Raw genomic sequence first — 20,257 nt, 5'->3', positions numbered from 1 at the left:
AGTGCAAGAGCCGCCAACGAGCTAAATTTATCTAAGAGGAGAAGGAGGTGTAGCAGAATTTTGCAAGAACTCAATGACTAGTTTTATATTTGTAAAACTTCTCCAAATTAGTGGAGTTGTGAGACAGCTAAACTTGCCATTGAAACCATTCGTAAGAATCAAAATCCCGTGCATTCTGCTATCACCATCATCATAGATGTCAGTTCGCGGTCAGTCCAATCCAATCCATCAGTACGGCTAGCTCCGTAGCGCTGTTTATTTGTCGCGTAGTGTTGTCGCGCAGAGCTTTATAGCTCTGTTATTATAATGTGTGGCTTTGTTCGGTCTGTGGACGAAAGTAGTATGTAACTTAAGCAATTCGAAAGATACGAGGAGCGCCTGAAGGTCTTCTGGAACACCGGAATCCTGTACTGCGTCGACCTTGGTTTAAAGAAGGCTTAGTGCACGTGTGATTGCCTACAAAGGTATGTATCCAGTACACTTCTTGGAACTTGCTTCTAGGACAATGCAGCATGCTCATATAACATTCGTTCACAGGACAGTGGGAGCAGTAAGCGCGAGGAGATGGCTTCCACAAGTGTGTGCTGTTCTCACACTTTCGGGAGCCTACATCACACAGCTGCGGGAGCCCTCAACTCGCGCGGCTAATTCCCACTCCTCTTCAAAGTTGTGGGACTGAGTATTATCGCATCTTGTTAATTTTTAAGGCATCGCTAGTTTCACTGTGCCTGTATAAAGAGTGACAACGCGCGCAAGGCAGACCATAGGAAGCACGTGTAGTTCGCAGTGGTTCGCAACGGAAGCTTTGCGGCTTTCTGTGCGCAGTCGCGTACACTGCTGCGCAGGTTAGTGCCCTAAGGCCCATGAGGCCCATGAGAATAAATAAAGAGCAGATACATTGTCAAATGTGGTGTGGAAAAGTGAGAGCTGTTATTGCCTTATACTTATTGAGGTGTTTGTTAAAGTGCATTGTCTGTTATACGTGCAGCACTTCTATTGGTTCCAATGTAACTTGGGCTGCTGCATTGTGCCATTTGTTTCACATGACTGATGTTTGCCGCGTTCTTTTTTATTTCAGAAATCCTGTGGGTGGGAAGATTACGGATGTGTGTCCCAAGCTTGCCACATTTGAAGAGTCACATTTAAGAAATTTTCCTAATATAACCCATTGCTCTGCTGATGTATCATCAACCACAATAAAATATGCGTGCTATGCATCAAATTGTTTTTGGTTTTATTGCATCGCGCGGAGTGAATAAAGCACGCATGCACCATATATGCGAATATTCGAGAAAGATCCGCCAATGGACGTACTCAACTGGACGTCCGTCGTCGGGCGAACCGTATACCTTTGGCCACCTTTCGGACGGCCGACGGACGTCTACCGGCTGTTTGCGGATGTTCAGCGGACGTACAGAACATCCGAAACAGACGTCTGTCGGCCGTCCGAAGGATATCGGTGGTTGCTTGGGCGGGTTCGAACCCGACCGCGGTGCGTTTCGATGGAGACGAAGCGCAAGAGGCACCCGTGTGCTGTGTGATGTCAGTGCACGTTAAGATCAGGTGGTCGAAATTACTGCGGAGCTCCGCAGACCTCCACTACGGCACCTCTTTCTCTCTTTAACTCCTACCTTCCTCCCTTCCCTAAGGCGCGGTTCAGGTGTCCGCCGAGGTATGTGAGACACATACTGCTCCATTTCCTTTCCTCAAAAACCATTTGCCTACTTTTGGGCTATATTGCGCAGAAATTTGGCAGGTTAACCTGGCAACCCTGATACGTTTGCTTAGAAACGAAACTAATTCGGCGGCATGTGATTCACACGAGGTCGATCAAAGCTCGCTGTTGGTCGCTGCTCCGAAGTTTAAAACAAATGCATGCGTTCGCGGCCGGTCCCCACGTCATGGGAAGATTATGCATTTGTGAGGCGGCCTGCTAAAAAGTTTGTCGTCTAGTTTCAGCGCCTTAACTGGCCACCGTACGTTAACGCGTCAGAAAGGCAAGTTGCAGCGATGTTGTAATTGTTTCAACTGACCGGTTTCTCCGTCCGGCAATCCGGTTGTATGCTTGGCGCGGTTTCGTTTCGCTTAATTTTTTCCCACGAGTGACTAGTAATTCTTTACCGCATTCAAAAATGACATGGCGCTGCCTCACACGAATTCCAGTTTTTACATAAATTTGTTCCTTTGGCAAGAAGCACGCGTTCACTTTCAGCGCTGGTCGGACGTTCTGTATGCAAATCGCTGGCTTAATTCTGCATCTGTTTGCATGACAGAACGAGCGTTACTGCGCTAAAAAGGCAAACACATGTGCTATCGTTTACGTGGTTGTCTTTTTAGCGCAGTAACTCTCCGTCACTCATATAGGTATAGTGCGCGCTGAAGGGGCAAAATTTGTTGAAATCGAAAGTGCGATATATACGTGCCTATCGCATGATGAAAAAAAAAAAATCGCTTGTAAATTTTTTCGCGTCTAGTGCACCCGTCGCAATGATCAACCACTTAACTGCCACGGGGATCGAGGTGTACAGGCGCCTGATGCCATGCCTTTCTATGTATTCGTCTAAATATGCAGCGCTGTTTAATTTCAAGAAAAGGAAATGCGGCACCAACTAGCCTCGCAAGTTTTATTAGATTGAACCCTTTTCATTAGCCTCCACGTTTCTGCCCCATTAGTGAGCACCGGGTAGCTACAGCAGTTGTATACTTCTCTCTTGAGGGATACTGGTAAACTGCCATTCATGATCTGAGAGAACCTGCCATATGTGCTCTACACCATTCTTGTTCTTCTAATTCTGTTCTTATTCATCTAGTTAATTCACTCTATGGAGCAAAGAAACAAAAAGCAAGCAAAACAAATGCGCAAAGAAGACAGCACAAAGCAGATAATGCTATGTGAATGAGGCAACAGTGAAAACCTCAAAAGCGTAGCTTTTTGGGCTTGTTGGTGCATGATCATAGCGAGAGAATATAGCGCAGAGTAGGACAGGATGCAAGAAGACACGAACAACACGGAGCGCTTGGGTTGTTTGTGTCTTGCATCCTGTCCTACTCTGCGCTGTATTCTCTTGCAGTGAAAAGCTGCAGTGTGACAAGGAAGGCAACAGCAAACAGTGCAGACATGAACAGTTCAATGGTGAATAAAAAACAAATACACAATGCAAAGTTGTAAGCGAGAAGAAATTATGTGCAGGCAGACCTACTTGTGCACTAATTGTAGTTTGGTTGGTTGGCTTACTGGGGTTTAACGTCCCGAAGCAACTCAGGCTATGAGGGACGCCGTCGTGAAGGGCTCCGGAAATTTCAACCACGTGGGGTTCTTTAATGTGCACTGACTAATTGTAGTTTAAAGTAAACCACTGAGTCAACATTCACTATTCTGGCAGATGATTGTATGTTTTAATAGCAGGAAAAACAAATGAATATTTGTTTAAATATTCATTTGTTTAAATATTTAAATCTATCAAAACTCAGAGAGAGATGTCTGATGCACTAAAGATGATTAGTTCTGTTTGGATGTTGCAAGTTTGGACTGATATACTTTGTCTTATCTATGTTTATGCGACCTTGATAAAGAACCTTCATGGTAGCGACATGGCGTCCAGATATTAGGTCAAAATGTCTGCCTGTTTGTGTAAAGCAGTGACGCCATCTTATGGCGAGTATCTGGAACAAATAAAACGGAGTGCCATGCGCTGAATTCTTCCTGGTTTTTCAATGAAATAAGACTAGTGGGCAGACCATACAACATTGGCATTCTCAATTATTGGCCAAGCGAGGGATTTACATGCGGTATTTTTGCATACGACAGATTTGTAGCCAGTTTCCGCCACTAGAAATTGAGCTGCCCCGATGCCTTTGCACATGTGTTATCAGTGTGGGTGTCCCATTTGAGTGTGCATGAGAACATCGCGCCCAAATATTTTACAGTGCCTGAACGTGTTACAGCAGTGCTTCTTAGATTGTTGTCTGGTCGTGAGTAAAGCTAATGCATGTTATTGTTTCACCAATATTGAACTTTGTTCCCCATTTTTAATACAAATTTTTTATGTTGTTTAGTGACAGGTTTAGTCTGATTTGATCATATAGGGACCTAGAAGTTGTGTAGACAACATAATCGTTGGCGAAAAGTTGTGCTTTTAGGTTTGGCTGAACATATGATGGGATGGATATGTATTGAGCTTATGCTCCTTGGGTGATGGTTTGTTTGTCTTCACTTCCCTAACAGTGTGCAATTGTCATCATTTCAATTTCCCTGTAAAATATTGGCCCAAGGAATGTCCCCCAGCAGTCCTGGGAGACAATCTAATTGGCTCCAGTTGGAACTAATTGTTTTCTGATGCCATTGAAATCATTTGGAACCAATTGGAAGTGTCTAATTGGTGTCCGAAAACCGAAGTGGTCCCAGTTCGAAAAATTTCATTTGGACAAGCTTGGCAAGGTCTGTGTAATGCTTGGGGATCGAAAACGCGAATCGTGCTCTGAGAAGCATGTCACCAAATGCACAAAATGCAGGAGCAAACTTATCTATAAGATCCCCTCCACCTGCAACCGTGCTTACAATGGACTAACGGGAAGATGATATAAAGGTAGGGTCTAAGAACGCAGCTTGAACGTAAAAAATAAAGCTAGTGGTTTCTTGGCATGCCATTGTAACTGCTGTGGTTGTAAACAGCTCTTCAGCAAAACCATGTTTCTTGCGTGCGCTAAAGACAAACTGGAGTGAGGTATTATTCAAGCTTTCCTTATTTCTGAAGTGGGAGAGAAGTTTGTCAGCACTCCGTCGGTTTCACTTTTTGATAAAGAGCTGCTATTTAGGCTGTTTCTTCTTTGTGGAAGGTGATCCCTGCCGTCTTTTCTGCAGTTTTCATGTCTTGATTACTGTTTGACCCCAGATTGCTTTTTTGACACTGCTTTGCTACGAATGGTTTTAACTGTCTGCGCTGGTTCCTTGTTTCTGCCTTTTTCCTTTCTCTGCGTTGATAACCACGGTTATTTGTGGTTTATTCCAGGCTATAAACTGGTTTTATATTGATTTCTAGCTTCTTGCTGTGTAGAATTGTGGTGTTTGCTGTTAGTAAGCAGTGACACACGGTGAGGTGTAGGTTTATTGCTTGATCATGTTAAAGAAGTAGTGCATGGGCGATGGTTGTACCTATAAAATATGTCCCTTTGAAGCTAAAGGAATCAGTCAGCACTCACCTTGTAAGTATTGCTTCTGACTGTCCGCACCATCTTTATGCTATTTCTAACAGCTCAAGGAAAAAGCAGTTCTTTTTATTACAGTGAATTAGCTAGACGCTACATATTGTAGCGTACTTGCTGACGAAGGGGGCTTTATTAGCAGGCACGAAAGGGAAGGTCAGGCAAGCTGGGCCAACAGAAGCGACAGCTTCCACACGGCGCGAGCCCTACTTCGTCGTCGTCGCCCTACTTCGTATGCGCCACCTGGCAATACTAGGCAATAATATTGAAAGAAGCATCCATAGATGGCGCCAGCTACACCAGGAACGAATACCGTGGAAGGCGCAACATTTCAGGCAGCATGTGCGCCTTCGTGCACGGCCGGACTATTTGATGCTATCACATTGTCATGGACACTCCATTCTGGTAGCATTTTTTGCAGAGAAATAATTGATTACCGATAATCGATTACAGAAGAACAAGTAACTGAATTACTCTAAATGTTACCGTTTGAAAAAGTAATCAATTGATTACAAAATTACACAAAAATAAGTAATTAGAAGTAATCAGTTACATATAACTCTGATTAATAATCGTTAATGGTGTGTCTGTGGTAGCCCGTATGCATGCCGTTATGTGAATTCATTGGCATTTTTGAAAATCAAACACCACTGTGTGCTGGATAAGCAGTTGCAACATGCCTTCCAGGTAATCTCTCCTGTGAATATTAGCCTAGTTACCCATTTTGACATTGCCGATGTTGTTGTTCCATTTGCGTGTCCCATTCCGCAGTTAAAAGCTGGAAAACTGGTTGGTTGGTTGGTTTATGGGGTTTAACGTCCCAAAGTGACTCAGACTATGACAAACGCCGTAGTGAAGGGCTGCGGAAATTTCGATCACCTGGGTTCGAAACTAATTAGGTGTGTACAAAGCTGCAAGCTCTGGCACGGGGCAGTCAGATTCAAACCAGAAGTCCTAGCCAAGACTTGACAAGCCACGAATCTGCCCAATCACACATATGCGATTACTCAAGTAGGAGCCTTGTGGCTCGGTCTCCAGCACAGTGGTTCCATCAGAGTTTTTGGCCACTATGCTTCGATCCCTGTCTCAAACGGGGTAGGTCATGATTTTATGATTTGCACGTTGTGTACTGCGAGCACAGAGAGCCCAAACAAAGCAGTGCCTAGCATGAAATAGACAAACTGGTTAAGACATGTCTTGTGATGTGTGAAAGCCAGCAGTGCGTATAATATTGTTTGGGGTGATGTGCAGGTGAGGATGACGGTGACCGAGTACCTGTCGCAGCTTGGCACCAACCCGTACTTCGGGGCTGGCTTTGGCCTCTTTGGAGTTGGGGCAGCTGCAGCTGTACTGCGCAAAGGCATGCAGGTTGGTTATTCACCCATTCACATGCGCAGCTCTCCAGAAGTGTTGTGTTTTGGTAATAGAACAAGGGCGTCCCTCCAGTCATCAGGGTTGGGGAGCATCTTTTCTCAGCACACACAGTGCACGCATCAATCGGGTATGTGACTGTCACAGGCTGGGGGGGGGGGGGGCAGTAGCTCCCTCGTATATTGATGTGCACCGCACACACGAGCATAGCATGGTGAGAATGCATTCTAATCTAACTGGATGAAAATGCTTTCTTTACCAGAAGAGACCCCTTTCTAAGCAAACTGAGTGCCCCGCTTTGATGTGCCCATCTCACCTTGTTAATCCCTAGGCATAGTTTTCTTTTCAGGTTTAGTAAACTTTTGTTTCTGCAAAAATTCTTTTGGTTCTATAAAAAAGGATCAAGCTGACAAACAGGTCAAGAGAAGTTCTAGGTGGCTTTGGCTGCACAATATTACCAGGTTATGGTTTGGTTTGGTTTATGGGGTTTAACGTCCCAAAAGCGACTCAGGCTATGAGAGACGCCTTAGTGAAGGGCTCGGGAAATTTCGACCACCTGGGGTTCTTTAACGTGCACTGACATTACCAGGTTATATTCCCGCAAAAATAATCGGTAATCTGTAATTTATCCGTAGAAAGTATTGTTGGCTGAAAAAAAGCTGTGTTCTGAAATAAGTGCCGAAAAAAATCAGCCACATTTTCAAGACGTCGAAGCCGAAAAGGTCAACCCCTAGATGCCTTCCTATGCTTTTAGACAGGATTTTCAAGGGAGTCTCTCCTCCTTGCAGGTGGGCATGGTGCTGTTCCGGCGTCATTACATGATCACGCTGGAGGTGCCGTGTCGCGACAAAAGCTACCAGTGGCTGCTGCAGTGGATCACTCGGCATGCACGCCACACGCAGCACCTGAGTGTCGAGACCACTTTCCTGCAGCCAGAGGCGGGGGGCAGCGCACGCACCTCCTTCGACTTCATCCCCAGTGTGGGCACCCACTTCTTTGCGTGAGTGAGCTTCCGCAGGGCCACACTTCTGGTTTGGTTGGTTTTCATGGGGTGAGGGAACACACTTCCTAGTTGAAGTCAATAAGAAGGAGTGGATTGCAAGAGACTGCAAGCGTAGCATGAAGTTGGGTGGTGGATGCGATTAAGAAGTTTGCGAGGATACGGTCGCTGCAGCTGGCACACGACAGGGTTAATATGAGAGACATAGGAGAGGCCTTTGCTCTGCAGTAGGCATAGTCAGGCCGAGGAGGAGGAGGACGGTGATGATAGGTCGACCTATAGAAAACTGAACCTGGCAACAATTAATGTTACTTTCATCATCATGAGCCTGACTATGCCCACTGCAGAGAAAAGGCTTCTCCCATGTCTCTCCACTTGACCCTGTCCTGTGCCAGCTGCAGCCATTGTATCCCCACAAACTTCTTAATCTCAACCGACCACCTAACTTTCTGCCGCCCCCTGCTACGCTTGCCTTCTCTTGGAATCCACTCCGTTACCCTTAGGGACCAGCGGTTATCTTGCCTTCACATTACATGCCCTGCACAAGCCGATTTCTTCCTCTTGATTTAACCCTTTCGCTGTCACGGACGTACCGGTACGTTTTCGCGCTTCCCCCCCCGCAGTGTCACTGACGTACCGGTACGTTCTCTATCGTGCGTTCAAAATTTCGCACTTGAGCGCAAAGCTGACACTCTTGGACTAGCCGCGCCATCTGTTGAATCTTTCTACATGTTCGTATTTTCGCCCCTTACTGTTTTGGTACGTGTAGTACGGAGCGACTGCCATCCCACCCCTCTCTCTTTGCTGAGTGGCGCGGTCGCTCCGCGTTCGCCAGATCATGACGCGCGCGCGTGTGGTTATGGGTCCAAGGGTTGTTCTGCCATCTGCCGCTGTTTTGCAGGTTTTTATTTTTCTTCTGTCGGCGTGTGAGCTACGGCGCTTCAAGTTCAAGGGCGCGCACCGTTGCCACTCCGAGAGTCAAAGAAACCGACACATGACTTGATCGCTGCTTTCGCTCTCTCGTCGCACCCTCACTTGCGGCTGGCAGCAGCAAACGTAAAGCTCCTCTAACTTTGTTTTAGCCTTTTTCCATCTCCCTCTCTCATCTTTATTACACAGCGTCCCATTTCTCTCCATTTTGCGGGCCACTGAAAGCACACCCCCGCTGCGCGCGGTTACTTTCGGATATGGCTGACTGCGCGGGACCTTCCTCTGCGCATTGGAGCGGTGGCTCTTCCGATTCTGAATACGAGCCGAGCTCAGATTCGGACAGCGTCTCATGCGAGGAAGAGGCGAGTTCCGCATCGTCAGATTCTGATGTTGAAACAGCGGGACCATCATCCCGGATGCGTACGACACTGGGGGTGCGTCACGGGCAGAAACACCCGACAGCGAAAGGGTTAAGCTAGGATGTGCACCGATGGCACAGAGGTAGAGCATCTGCCTTGCGTGCAAGAGGACCGGTGTTCAAATCCCGGTGCTGCACAATTCTCCACCGGGTTTAAAAATTGAGGAAAAAAACTCCACGTGTCGATGGAATTGTACAACCAGGCCTGGAGTGCAGCCTCATCTCGGTGACCAGAACCGACAATGCACTTCCTCACCAGTGCAGGATTTGGCCACCCTGGTTTAGTACATGGCCTCAACCTTCTATGAACAAACCAATTAACCCTCGGCCCCCAGTCCCAAGCGGCTGCGGAGCAACTGACCAAGGCGGCGGTCAGACCTGTGATGCAGCGGAGGGTGCTAAGAGTCTCTGGCTCTGGACAGGCCGCCATTGGAAGCTGAACCTGGCAACGTTTAATGCTAAAACCTTATCCAGTGAGGCTAGCCTAGCAGTGCTGTTCGAGGAACTGTCGGATATTGAATGTGATTTTACAGGGCTTAGTGAGGTTAGAAGGACAAATGAGGCCTATACAGTACTAAGGGGCGGCAGGCATGTACTGTGCTATCGTGGATTAGTGGACAGATGAGAACTAGGTGTGGGACTCCTCATCAATCTGGATATAGCTGGCAACATAGAGCAGTTCTATACTATTAATGAGAGGGTGGCAGCTATTGTAATTAGGCTTAATAAGCGGTTCAAGCTGAAGGTGGTGCAGGCCTATGCACCCACATCAAGCCATGATGAACAGATAGTTGAAAGTTTCTATGCAGACGTGGAATCGGCAGTGAACAAAATAAAATCACAGTACACTGCTAATGGGAGACTTTAGTGCGAAGGTAGGCAAGAAGCAGGCCGGAGACCAGGTGGTAGCCAACTATGGCATACGATCCTGGAATAGCAGGGGAGAGTTATTAGTAGAGTTCGCAGATAGAAATAATTTACAAATCATGAATACCTTCTGGAAACGAGCAGGAAGTGGACGTGGAAGAGCCTCAATGGTGAGACTAAAAATGAAATAGACTTCATACTGTCACGTTGTAGTGACGGCAGTCCAGCAGTCAGGAAGACAGCAAGAACACTTGCAAACGAAGCTCTTTATTTGGGCTGACTTGCGCCCGCAAGAGAACTAAACAGCACGGCAGCGGTGTAAGCAACAAACGGGCTCGTCAGTCGTCGAACTACCAATGGCCGCCGCTCGCGGCATCACTCAATTTCAAGCCAGCAAGGAAACTTCAAGACAATAGGTCAAGATCATCTACAGTAATCTGGAAAAATGTAGATGCAGCTCTTCATGGCTGTGATCAATCGAGATTAGTCCGGTCGCTCCTCACGTCACAACAAAAATGATAACGCTCCATTCCTGCGGCGTTTAGCACGAATGAATGTACACTACAATGATACGTAGCATTACCCCCCTCCAAAGAAGCATCGCCTCGATGCTTTAAAATGAAAATAAACACGGAGAATGCAAACTTTGAGTCCTTTAGCGTTCATAATAAGGTTTAAGGCGTACGACATGTACGACTTCCGGGTGTGTGCGTCGCCACTGAGATGCTGTCCTGCCGTCGAGGATGACTTCTTAGTCGAGGTCACCGATGCGGCGGAGAGACCTACACGGGCCAAAGTAGCGTCGCAGCAACTTTTCACTCAATCCACGGCGGCAAATTGGCGTCCATATCCAAACACGATCATCTGGCTTGTAATGCGTGTCTCGTCGGCGCAGATTGTAGCGTCGGGCGTTGGTGTTCTGCTTGTCTTTAATGCGAAGCCGCGCAAGTCTTCGGGCTTGGCGGTGAAGTCGAGGTTGTCTTCGTCTGAAACGTGCGGGAGCATTGTGTCGAGTGTTGTGGGCTTCCTGCTGTATACAAGCTGGAATGGGGTAAACCTGGTTGTCTCCTGGACGGCAGTATTATAGGCGAAGATCACGTAGGGCAGAATGGAGTCCCACATCTTGTGTTCGGCGCCGATGTACAAGGAGAGCATGTCTGCGATGGTCTTGTTCAGACACTCTGTGAGTCCGTTGGTTTGTGGATGATAGCTTGTCCGATGGCTTGTCTAACTGTAATTTAAGGTGGGTTTCGTCAGCTCCGCTGTAAACGCCGTTGCTCTGAATGTGATGAGCACTTCAGGGGCACCGTGTCACAGGAGAATTCGTGTAAACTTAAAAAAACTAACAGCAAGCCACGTGGATGCACAGTCAAGCACCAGAAACCGAATGTAGTGTGCGATGAAGGAGTCGTGTATCAGATTCCCCTATCTTGCGGTAACAAATATATAGGGCAGAGAGGAAGGTGTCTCAATGAACGCCTAATAAATCTTGCTCGCAAAATCGAGAACAGGAAAGGAGGGAAGCTTGTTGAACATATTCTTTCGTGCCGGACAAAAACATGCAAAGTTTTTCTTGATATAGCAAGTCTTGTCATAGCAAAAAGCAGAGATAGGTTAACACGAGAAATCTTTGAAACTGAGAGGATAAAATAGTTCAGGTCACACATGTGTTAGCACACCTTCCATCTTTCTCAGTGATAAAGAGCTCCTTTTTTTGCGAACGCGATAATGTTGTGCAAAACTGACGACGTGTTTTTCTGGCGTATAAATGTGCTGCTTGAGAACAATAATGTTTGTTGGAAGTTAGCGCTCATGGTATTCGTTCTGTTCCCTTATGCCCTCTTCTTTGTCTGCGCTACAGTGCTTTGAAGCTATGTGGCACCAACAAGCCCAAAAAGCCACCCTGTTGTGAGGGAGAGATAGCCAATTCCGCATATATGGACATTAACTGCCATCCTTGAACGCTGGATCTGAATACCAGATCTGAAGGGGAAACTGAATTGTTAGTGCACCTAATGCACAATGGGCCTAATGCACAAATCAACCATCATTTTTTTTTTTTTTTTCAAAATGCCAGGCATAGTTTTTTTCAGTGAATGAAATACTGACTTTTTTCGGCGATTCTGTGCGGAAACTGTGCGATTCTGTGGCAATTCTGTGGGGAAAAACATGATTTAAATTCTATCTCAGTGTCCTTGTCATCCTGGACAATTTATTTACCGGTAATTAACATGCTGATGGTAGTACTTGGAGCTGTCCTTGTAGAAGAAATTGGTACCATCATTAAAAGAATTAGTACTCAAGTTAAAGCCGGCAGACAATCATGTAAGTGGAAGTTTATTTCTAGGAACTAGGTTGACATGTTATCGTTGGGTTGTCACGTGGGGTTGAGCATGAGGGTTGGAACAGACTTTGGCGTACTTTTACGTTTTTTGTTTTTTCTGTTTAATCTGACGTGTCCAACCTCTAGTTATAACTCAGAAATAAGGAAGAGAACCACGTGAGTGATGCTACTGCAGAAAGCTGTGGCTTCCTGCCGCCTTCACAATTTTGGCACTTGCTCTCAGTGTGGGCTCGCAAAGGTTTCGAGCCCTTTCGTTGTTAAGTATGCTTCTTGGCTCCCTTTGCTGCTGAATGAATTTGGTGCCGGGTCAACCAGGATAACCACATTCTGGATGGCGATGCTATTTCCAAGCACAGGGCATCTCTGTTAGAAAAAATTAGTACTGCGCGAGTGGGACAAAACTGGAGGACGAGGAAACACAGACGACAACGCAGGCACAACACTGCGCCTGTGTTGTTGTCTGTGTTCCTCGTTCTCCTGTCCTGTCCCACTCGCGCAGTACTACTCTTTTCTGCAATGAACCAACTAGCCCGCAAGAATGTTCTTCTACCCTGGGCTCTGTTTTGTGTGCGCAAACAAAGCGTGATGCTGTGTTGACCTGTGTGAACCTCATCGCTGTGACCACTTGTCAATCCCATGTCCTGGCGTACTGCTTGAAACGCAAGATAGTGCCAGAACAAGTACGACTCTGCGCCTGTGTTGTCGTCTGTGTTTCCTCGTTCTCCTGTCCTGTCTCATTCGCGCAGTACTACTCTTTTCTGCAATGAACTAACTAGCCCGCAAGAATATTCTACACGTCTGTTAATGTGGTTGTGAAGGTGAGCATGGAGCCCTGCCCCAGCACCTCTCAGTCATGTCCCTGGAATGTTGGTCAAGTGAGCCGGGTCGATGAGTGCCAAACACCCATGGAGGGCTCCTGCTGTTTGTATACGACAGTGATAGTGCTTGCCAAATTTTAAACAAAATTGTACTTACAGGGTGTTTTACGGCCTGTTCTCTAACTTTCCCAATTCCCAAAGTGGATCTGTGCAATGCAAGTATTTAGTAGGATGGCTGGATGCCAGTGCTCATCATAATGAAAACATATATGTGAACAGCCTAGCTGAGTGGCTTGCTAAGTGGTGTGTCGTGCAGCTACGGTGGCTCATGGATCCGGGTGGAGCGGACCCGGGAGCAGCACACCCTGGACCTGCACATGGGCGTCCCCTGGGAGACCGTCACCCTGACTGCGCTCGGGCGTAATCGGCAGCTCTTCTTCCGCCTGCTTGAGGAAGGTCTGCTGCCTCTTTTGTTGTGACACTGTGCTGTACGTCCCTTCCGACTGGTCAAAGAGATCCGTTGCACAAATGCTCATTGCTGTGCCCAAATATTGGAAGTACTGGTTTCGTATTGTGATAGGTAAGGCTGCTAATTTTCTGCAGTCTCCAGTCAAATATTTTAAATTCTAGGAATTCCTAAGAGTATGGTGCACATGTGCAAGTTTATTTTGTAATGTATCTTCACTGCAGTCAAAGGTGGCTAGCAGGCATTCTCCTTGCTTGAAGAATGCACTTGTTTGCCGTCCCACAGTGACTGACTGAACGACCTCTCGAGTGGTCCACTCCTCCTGGGCGTTGCCGTGAAGTGGGACACAACCTGATAAAAGTTCGGCCTGCTACTCTGCACTGCTTAGCAGTAGGGCATTCAAGGCTCCTCTTTTCTTGCCTGGATCTGCAACGAGAAGAATAAATTAATCACATTCCTATCAGTGCTACTCACATCCAAAACACCAACATGAAAAAGAAATAAAGAATGTAAGACTGTTAATTCATCTTTCTACAAAAAGATGCTAAAATTCCCAGTTTTGCACAAGCATTTGATTTCGACTATTTTTTCCTCCTAGTCAAAATTGAGAGGAAGAAATGGGCTTGGCCAGGCCATGTAATGCGAAGGCAAGATAATCGCTGGTCCTTAAAGGTAACGGAGTGCATTCCAAGAGAAGGCAAGCGTAGCAGGGGGCGGCAGAAAGTTAGGTGGGCAGATGAGATTAAGAAGTCTGCGGGAATATGGTGGCCACAGCTGATAAAGGATAGGGTTAATTGGAGAGACATGGGAGAGGCCTTTGCCCTGCAGTGGGTGTAGTCGGGCCAGTGATGATGATGATGACCGCATGTTGTTTTTCCTTTGAAGACAGTGCGATAGACTGCTTGGACACACAGATATCCCCATAACGGTTGATCAGCTCTGCCTCAATGATTTTTTACATGAGTTGGTAGCTGCTTTTTTTGATGATGATGCAGTCCTGACTGACTGGTGAACAGTTCGATTTAGCACTGGGGTCTTCCTTTGTTTCAGATGTGCCTACTGCACTAGGATCGTTACTTGGTTCACATTTCCTACACACCCGCGGCAGTGGCTGAGTGGTTACGGCGCTTGGCTGCTGACCCGAAGGACGCGAGTTCGATCCCGGCCGCGGTGGCCGAATTTCGATGGAGGCGAAATTCTAGAGGCCCGTGTACTGTGTGAAGTCAGTATGAAGTCATTTCGACCCCAGGTGGTCGAAATTTTCGGAGCCCTCCACTACGGCGCCCCTCATAGCCTGAGTCGCTTTGGGACATTCATCATTATCATCATCAGCCTGACTACACCCACTGCAGGGCAAAGGCCTCTCCCATGTCTCTCCAATTAACCCTGTCCTTTGTCAGTTGCCGCCACTGTATCCCCGCAAACTTCTTAATCTCATCCACCCACCTAACTTTCTGCCGTCCCCTGCTACGTTTGCTTTCTCTTGGAATCCACTCCGTTACCCTTAAGGACCAGTGGTTATCTTGCCTTCGCATTACATGCCCTGCCCAAGCCCATTTCTTCCTCTGGATTTCAACTAAGATGTCATTAATGCGCGTTTGTTCCCTCACCCACTCCGCCCTCTTCCGATCTCTTAATGTTACACCTATCATTTTCCTTTTCATAGCTCGCTGCGTTGTTCTTAACTTAAGCTGAACCCTCTTTGTTAGCCTCCACATTTCTGCCCCATAGGTGAGCGCTGGTAAGATTCAGCTGTTGTAGACTTTCCTCTCGAGGGATATTGGCAAACTTCCATTCATGGTCTGAGAGAACCTGCCGTATGCGCTCCACCCCAATTCTTATTCTTCTAGTTATTTCCCTCTCGTGATCCGGATTGGGACGTTAAACCCTAATAAACCAAACCAAACATTTCCTTCAGTGCACGTGGAGGGGAACCCCCCGCACCTGTCCCTCACATTTCTGCGTTGTTGACGGAGGCAATCATTTACAGCCTTCCCACTCTGACCTACACAGTCTTTCCTCAAGAAATGGCAGACTGTAGAGGACTGATTCTGCACATCTGGTGGCTGTGGTTCTTGGTGTGCCCTCAGGAGTGCCCCTTGTGTCGCGCAGCGCGCTCCCTGGCCCTGGAGAAAGAGGCTGGTCGCACGGTGGTCTACTGTGCCATGGGGTCCGAGTGGCGGCCCTTCGGGGCACCACGGCAGCGGAGGCCCCTGGACTCGGTCATTCTGGACGCAGGCATTGCCGAGCGCCTGCTGGCCGACATCCGGGAGTTCATCGCCAACCCCCAGTGGTACGCTGACCGAGGTGCGCTCTTCCCTAACGTCACTCTCTGCACAAGTGGGTAGAGGTGCTGCAGGCACACTTCCTCTCGGCTTCTCATATTAGATGCCTCTACTTTTAGTGTTATGCACACATTGAATCGAACATGCATGTGCAATATCTATTTCGTATGAAATTTCAGAAAAGATACTAAATGGGCAAATGTTGCGAACCTTCAATTTTTTTTTTTTTTTCAGAAGAGTGGAAAGGCTTTAGAACCGAAATTGAACAAAATGTTCCAATCATCTGGTACTTCCTCTAATTTCAAAAACTGGAAGTGCATTCAATTTTTATTTTAAATTTGGAGTATTCACATACCTCCAGTTATTTCCTACCAACAAGATGAATTGCTTGGAGGGATTGCTCAATGTTCACAGACAACTATGGAGGAGTTGCACGTTGGAACCAGTGCTTCGGCTGGGCATCGGCAACAGCTGATTGAATCTGATGATTCTTATGATCAAGAACCTCGACAGGGCGCGTTGTCTAAGGACAGAGTGAGGAAACAAATCACAGCAAACCGTGTCTGTGTCATGCCTAATCGAGCTTCCGCTCTGCAAACTAGGTTCAGCTGGTTTGAACCTCAGCCAATTTTCTTCAAAGCTTCCTTCCAAAGATGTTGAGCCATTTGCTGGTGTAGTTGAAGAACTCTGTATTGCAGGCATGACTATTGCTGTCATGTGTTCAGCATGAGGCACAGCTAGCTAACAAAGGAGAACATTGAACTCTCATGGACGCACCCGTTAGCACCATTCATGGTTATGGCCTTTGCTGCCCCAGCTGCCTCCACAGAGGACACAATCTGCATGCTTTTTTTGACTACCGTAAGGATGGCACAGTGTGAGATGCCTTTCATTGCTACTGTGCGCACGCAGGTAGGACATTGCTTCTTATTTGCATATAGCTTGTTCCACACTTGGACTGCCAACATGAGCATTTGATATTTTATGTGCTTTTCTAAGCATCTACACCATTAAATCTCAAGCACGTGTCTTCACGAGAGGCGCCTAATCTTCCAAGCCTTTGCTGGTGAATGAGCTGTTCACTCTTCTGGGTGGCCAGCATTGCTTAGCTGGCAGGTCGAGCCCGCCGTGTTTCAGTGGAGGCAAAGAAACCAGTGCGCTGTCAGCGCATATTGAATTGTGGTCATTAGCCCATCTCGAACGTTAAACCCCACCATTTGACATTCCTTTACGCTGTTCCCTGCTGCAGGCATCCCATACCGCAGAGGCTACCTGCTGTATGGGCCTCCAGGCTGTGGCAAGACCAGCTTCATGTGAGTTGCTTGCTACTTTACTGGGTTGCTCTCGATCAGCTGGGATTCATTCTTGAGGCTGAGCTCTTTCATGAGACCACTTTGTTCCCGAGAGAGCGCAACCTAAAGGGCCCTAGTGTGTGTGTTTCCTACAACATGCAGGTCCACTGTCGTGGTACATTTGTCACCGCATAGAGAATGCCTTTGTGCTTGTGCTGAGTGAACAGAAACATGGTCCTGTTTCTAACATGCTATTGGTTGGTGCCTTCAGCTTTAGATCTGAGCTGAGATGTGTAAAGGTAAGGCTTTGCAACACCACGAGACTTCTGGTGGCAGGAAAGGACCTTTCTTTTGCTGAGGCATCTAAATTGTAGCATATGTCCTGGAACAGGTTTAAAAAAAATTGCTCTTAAGGTTCGCACATTTTTTTGATGGTCCCAAATCATCACTGCTTTTTATTATTTTGCAGCAGACAATGTGCACCAATGTTTACATCTGATCTCATTTGCACTTCTGCTAAAATTTATAGCACCTGTTTTTTTTTCCTTTCAGTGCTGGAAATTTAGTTTTAATTGGCTATTTTTGGCTCTTAAAATGTGCATCTCTAGTCCTAAAACTGAGGCCTCTGTGATAGAATACCAATCAGGAAGGGTACTAGGCAAGGAAACACGATACCGCTTATTTATAGGAGGTATTTACAGATCAGGCAGGCTTTTGTAAAGGATACTTGACAATAGACCATATTCACGCTATCAATAAGGCGATAGAGAAATGTGCAGAATGTAACCAACCCCTATATATCGCCTTCATTGATTATGAAAAGGCATTTGACTCAGTGGAAACCTCAGCAGTCATGCAGGCATTGCAGAATTGAGGTGTGGAAGAGTCTTGTGTGAAAAAAACTAGAAGACATCTATAATGACTGCGCAGCTACCATAGTCCTCCATAAAGTCGGCAATAAAATTCCAATAAGAAAAGGTGTCAGGCAGGGAGACACGACTTTGCCAGTGCTATTCACCACTTGTTTACGGGAGGTATTCCGAGGCCTGGATAGGGAACAGTTGGGAATAAGAGTTAATGGAGAATGCCTGAGTAATCTGCAATTTGCTGATGACATTGCCTCGCTAAGTCACTCACGACACGAACTGCAAAGCATGATCAGTGAGTTAGACAGGCAGAGCAGAACGATGGGGCTAAAAGTTAACATGCAGAAAACCAAAGTAATGTTCAGCAGTCTCACAAGAGACATAACTTCACCAGCGAAAGTATCAGAACACCAAGAAAGAAGAACACAGGACAGCACTGTACTAACAACTAAGGTTTAATCGACCCAGATGGCTGACCTCGGTCACCAAAACACATATGCTTTTCAGATGCATGCACTAAAGAAAAAAACAACACAGTTGTGGCAAGTCAGTGAAGAATGGATACCTGTTCAAGTTCTGGCAAGGAAGAAAAGACAACTATTTTGCTTATCAACCTTACACATGCACACCTCTGCTCAGGAAATTCAGTTCCTTGTTCTTGAGTAGCAAAGACAGTGCACTGATGCACGTGTCACTGCCTTGCAGCTTAATATGGTAGGCACCCAGAATTTCCTTCTCCTCGCTGTTCTTTCCTTTTCCAATGACTGAAATGCTGTTAAAAGCTGGAACACAGTTTTCACTGTTGATGCAGTGACGTCTCGCTAGGGAACGGGGGAAGTCTTGCAAGGGAACAGCAGTTGGTAGCGAGGTGGCTGCAAAGGGAATATGTCTACTTGGGGCAGGCAGTGACAGCTGATCCGGGTCATGAGAGGGAAATAACTAGAAGAATGAGAATGGGGTGGAGAGCAGGTTCTCTCAGATCATGAATGGCAGTTTGCCAGTATCCTTGAAGAGAAAAGTATACAACAGCTGTATCCTACCGGTACCCACCTATGGGGCAGAAACTTGGGGGCTAACAAAGAGGGATCAGCTTAAGGGTGGCACGGCTCTTTCAGGCCGAAAATTTGCGAAAAAAAAGGGGTTTTTCAATTTCGTGCTATCGGGATTAATGAGGTCATTTTGCACCTGACATCGAATTTTTAGACAGAAATAACCGATATATGCTTCGTAATAGCCCTTTACATTTCCGAAGTCTCACGAGTTGCCCTTTAAATTGATGTCAAATCATGCCTCGCCGTTGCTTGGCACCTACGAGCTCCAGAGACACTGTTTTGGTCTCGTTCGAAAGCTCGCGCCTCAAGCATTTTTTTAAATATCAGTAAGTAACATGGTGATTCTTCCATTTGAAGATAAAATGCCACAAAGAGAACATGCGCGCCGCATTTTCATTGGTTAGAAAAGCCATGTGATCAAAATGGCGCTCTGTGATTGGTTAGGCCTCGGGTTAGGCTTCACAAGGGTAGAAACTTGGAGAGTTTCAAATTGGGCTAGTTGGTGGTTGTTATTCTCGTGCATTGTTGCGCTTACGAAGGAACTGGGACACAATCAGGGACGACACAGAACAGATGTGCGCAAACTATCAACTGCAAGTTTATTTCTGAGTGCATGTATATATAGGCATTGTCGAGACAAAAACAAAAACAAAAACAAATCCGTGATCACATCGTCATGGCAAGATATCTTTTAACGTCCTGTCCAGCAGTAAAAAACATGCATTATCTTTCTGACTTAGCTGTTTGTTTTTATTTTTCCAAAAATTCTTTTTCCTGATTTGAGAGCTCGATAGAAGGCACGCTTACACATGGCCCTTCTTTTCCTGATTGTATGCAGTATGCTTCCCAAAGTTCCCTGATTAGCTTCTCTCTTGAACCGAGCAGTATTGCTGTCTGCTTAAAGTGAGGTGTGCAATTTTTGCATCTGGCGCAATGCGCTGCCAGATTTCCCGGTGAGTTGACAAGACTGCAGTTGCGCCTATGTTCTCTGAGCCTCTCATTGAGGCACCTACTGGTCTGGCCAACGTACGTTTGCCCGCATGATAGCGGTATCTTATACACAACACCTTCGCGGCATTCCACGAACTTTGTCTCATGTTTGACGCCACATGACACCTCTTTCTCGGCATTGTCTTCGTCGTTTACTTTCGCGCACATTGCTTTCAATTTTTTGGGTGCAGAAAAAACAACTTTTACGTCGTGTCTTTGTGCAACCTTTTTCAGGTTGTCCAGTGTGACTTGTTTCTCCATCGACGTGACAGACCTTTTCTACTGTGTACCGCGGGAGCAGGTGCTTGAGTGCGTAGAAGAGTGCATTGGAGAATATGGCTGCGTGAAGTTTATGA

At 46.5% G+C, this 20,257-nt stretch overlaps 1 protein-coding gene and 2 long non-coding RNA genes across 3 annotated transcripts in view; 2 read left to right on the top strand and 1 right to left on the bottom strand.

The window, feature by feature from the left end:
• The first annotated feature begins 236 nt into the window (after window positions 1–236).
• LOC149345268 (uncharacterized) lies at window positions 237–1,222 on the top strand. The gene is made up of 2 exons (XR_016282824.1): window positions 237–464; window positions 1,079–1,222. It is a non-coding gene; the product is annotated as an uncharacterized LOC149345268 (long non-coding RNA).
• A 555-nt stretch (window positions 1,223–1,777) lies between these two features.
• Window positions 1,778–20,257, top strand: part of Bcs1 (mitochondrial chaperone BCS1) — a 63,596-nt gene continuing 45,116 nt past the window's right edge. The window contains exons 1-6 of the mRNA XM_089546552.1: window positions 1,778–1,997; window positions 6,454–6,570; window positions 7,362–7,573; window positions 13,267–13,406; window positions 15,529–15,723; window positions 16,951–17,014. Of these exons, the coding sequence (XP_089402678.1) occupies window positions 6,460–6,570; window positions 7,362–7,573; window positions 13,267–13,406; window positions 15,529–15,723; window positions 16,951–17,014 (722 nt within the window). The 5' untranslated portion in view covers window positions 1,778–1,997; window positions 6,454–6,459. The remainder of the gene's footprint in view (window positions 1,998–6,453; window positions 6,571–7,361; window positions 7,574–13,266; window positions 13,407–15,528; window positions 15,724–16,950; window positions 17,015–20,257) is intronic.
• Window positions 13,584–20,257, bottom strand: part of LOC149345263 (uncharacterized) — a 74,307-nt gene continuing 67,633 nt past the window's right edge. The window contains exons 2-3 of the long non-coding RNA XR_016283264.1: window positions 15,426–15,748; window positions 13,584–13,842 (exon numbers count right to left, since the gene is read on the bottom strand). This is a non-coding gene — a long non-coding RNA (uncharacterized LOC149345263). The remainder of the gene's footprint in view (window positions 13,843–15,425; window positions 15,749–20,257) is intronic.

Source organism: Amblyomma mixtum, chromosome 5, assembly GCF_055824585.1.
Source record: "Amblyomma mixtum isolate Tamu chromosome 5, ASM5582458v1, whole genome shotgun sequence".
NCBI classification, from domain to species: Eukaryota; Metazoa; Arthropoda; class Arachnida; order Ixodida; family Ixodidae; genus Amblyomma; species Amblyomma mixtum.
Note: the sequence above shows the minus strand (reverse complement) of the source record. Positions and strands in the feature narration are given on the sequence as shown.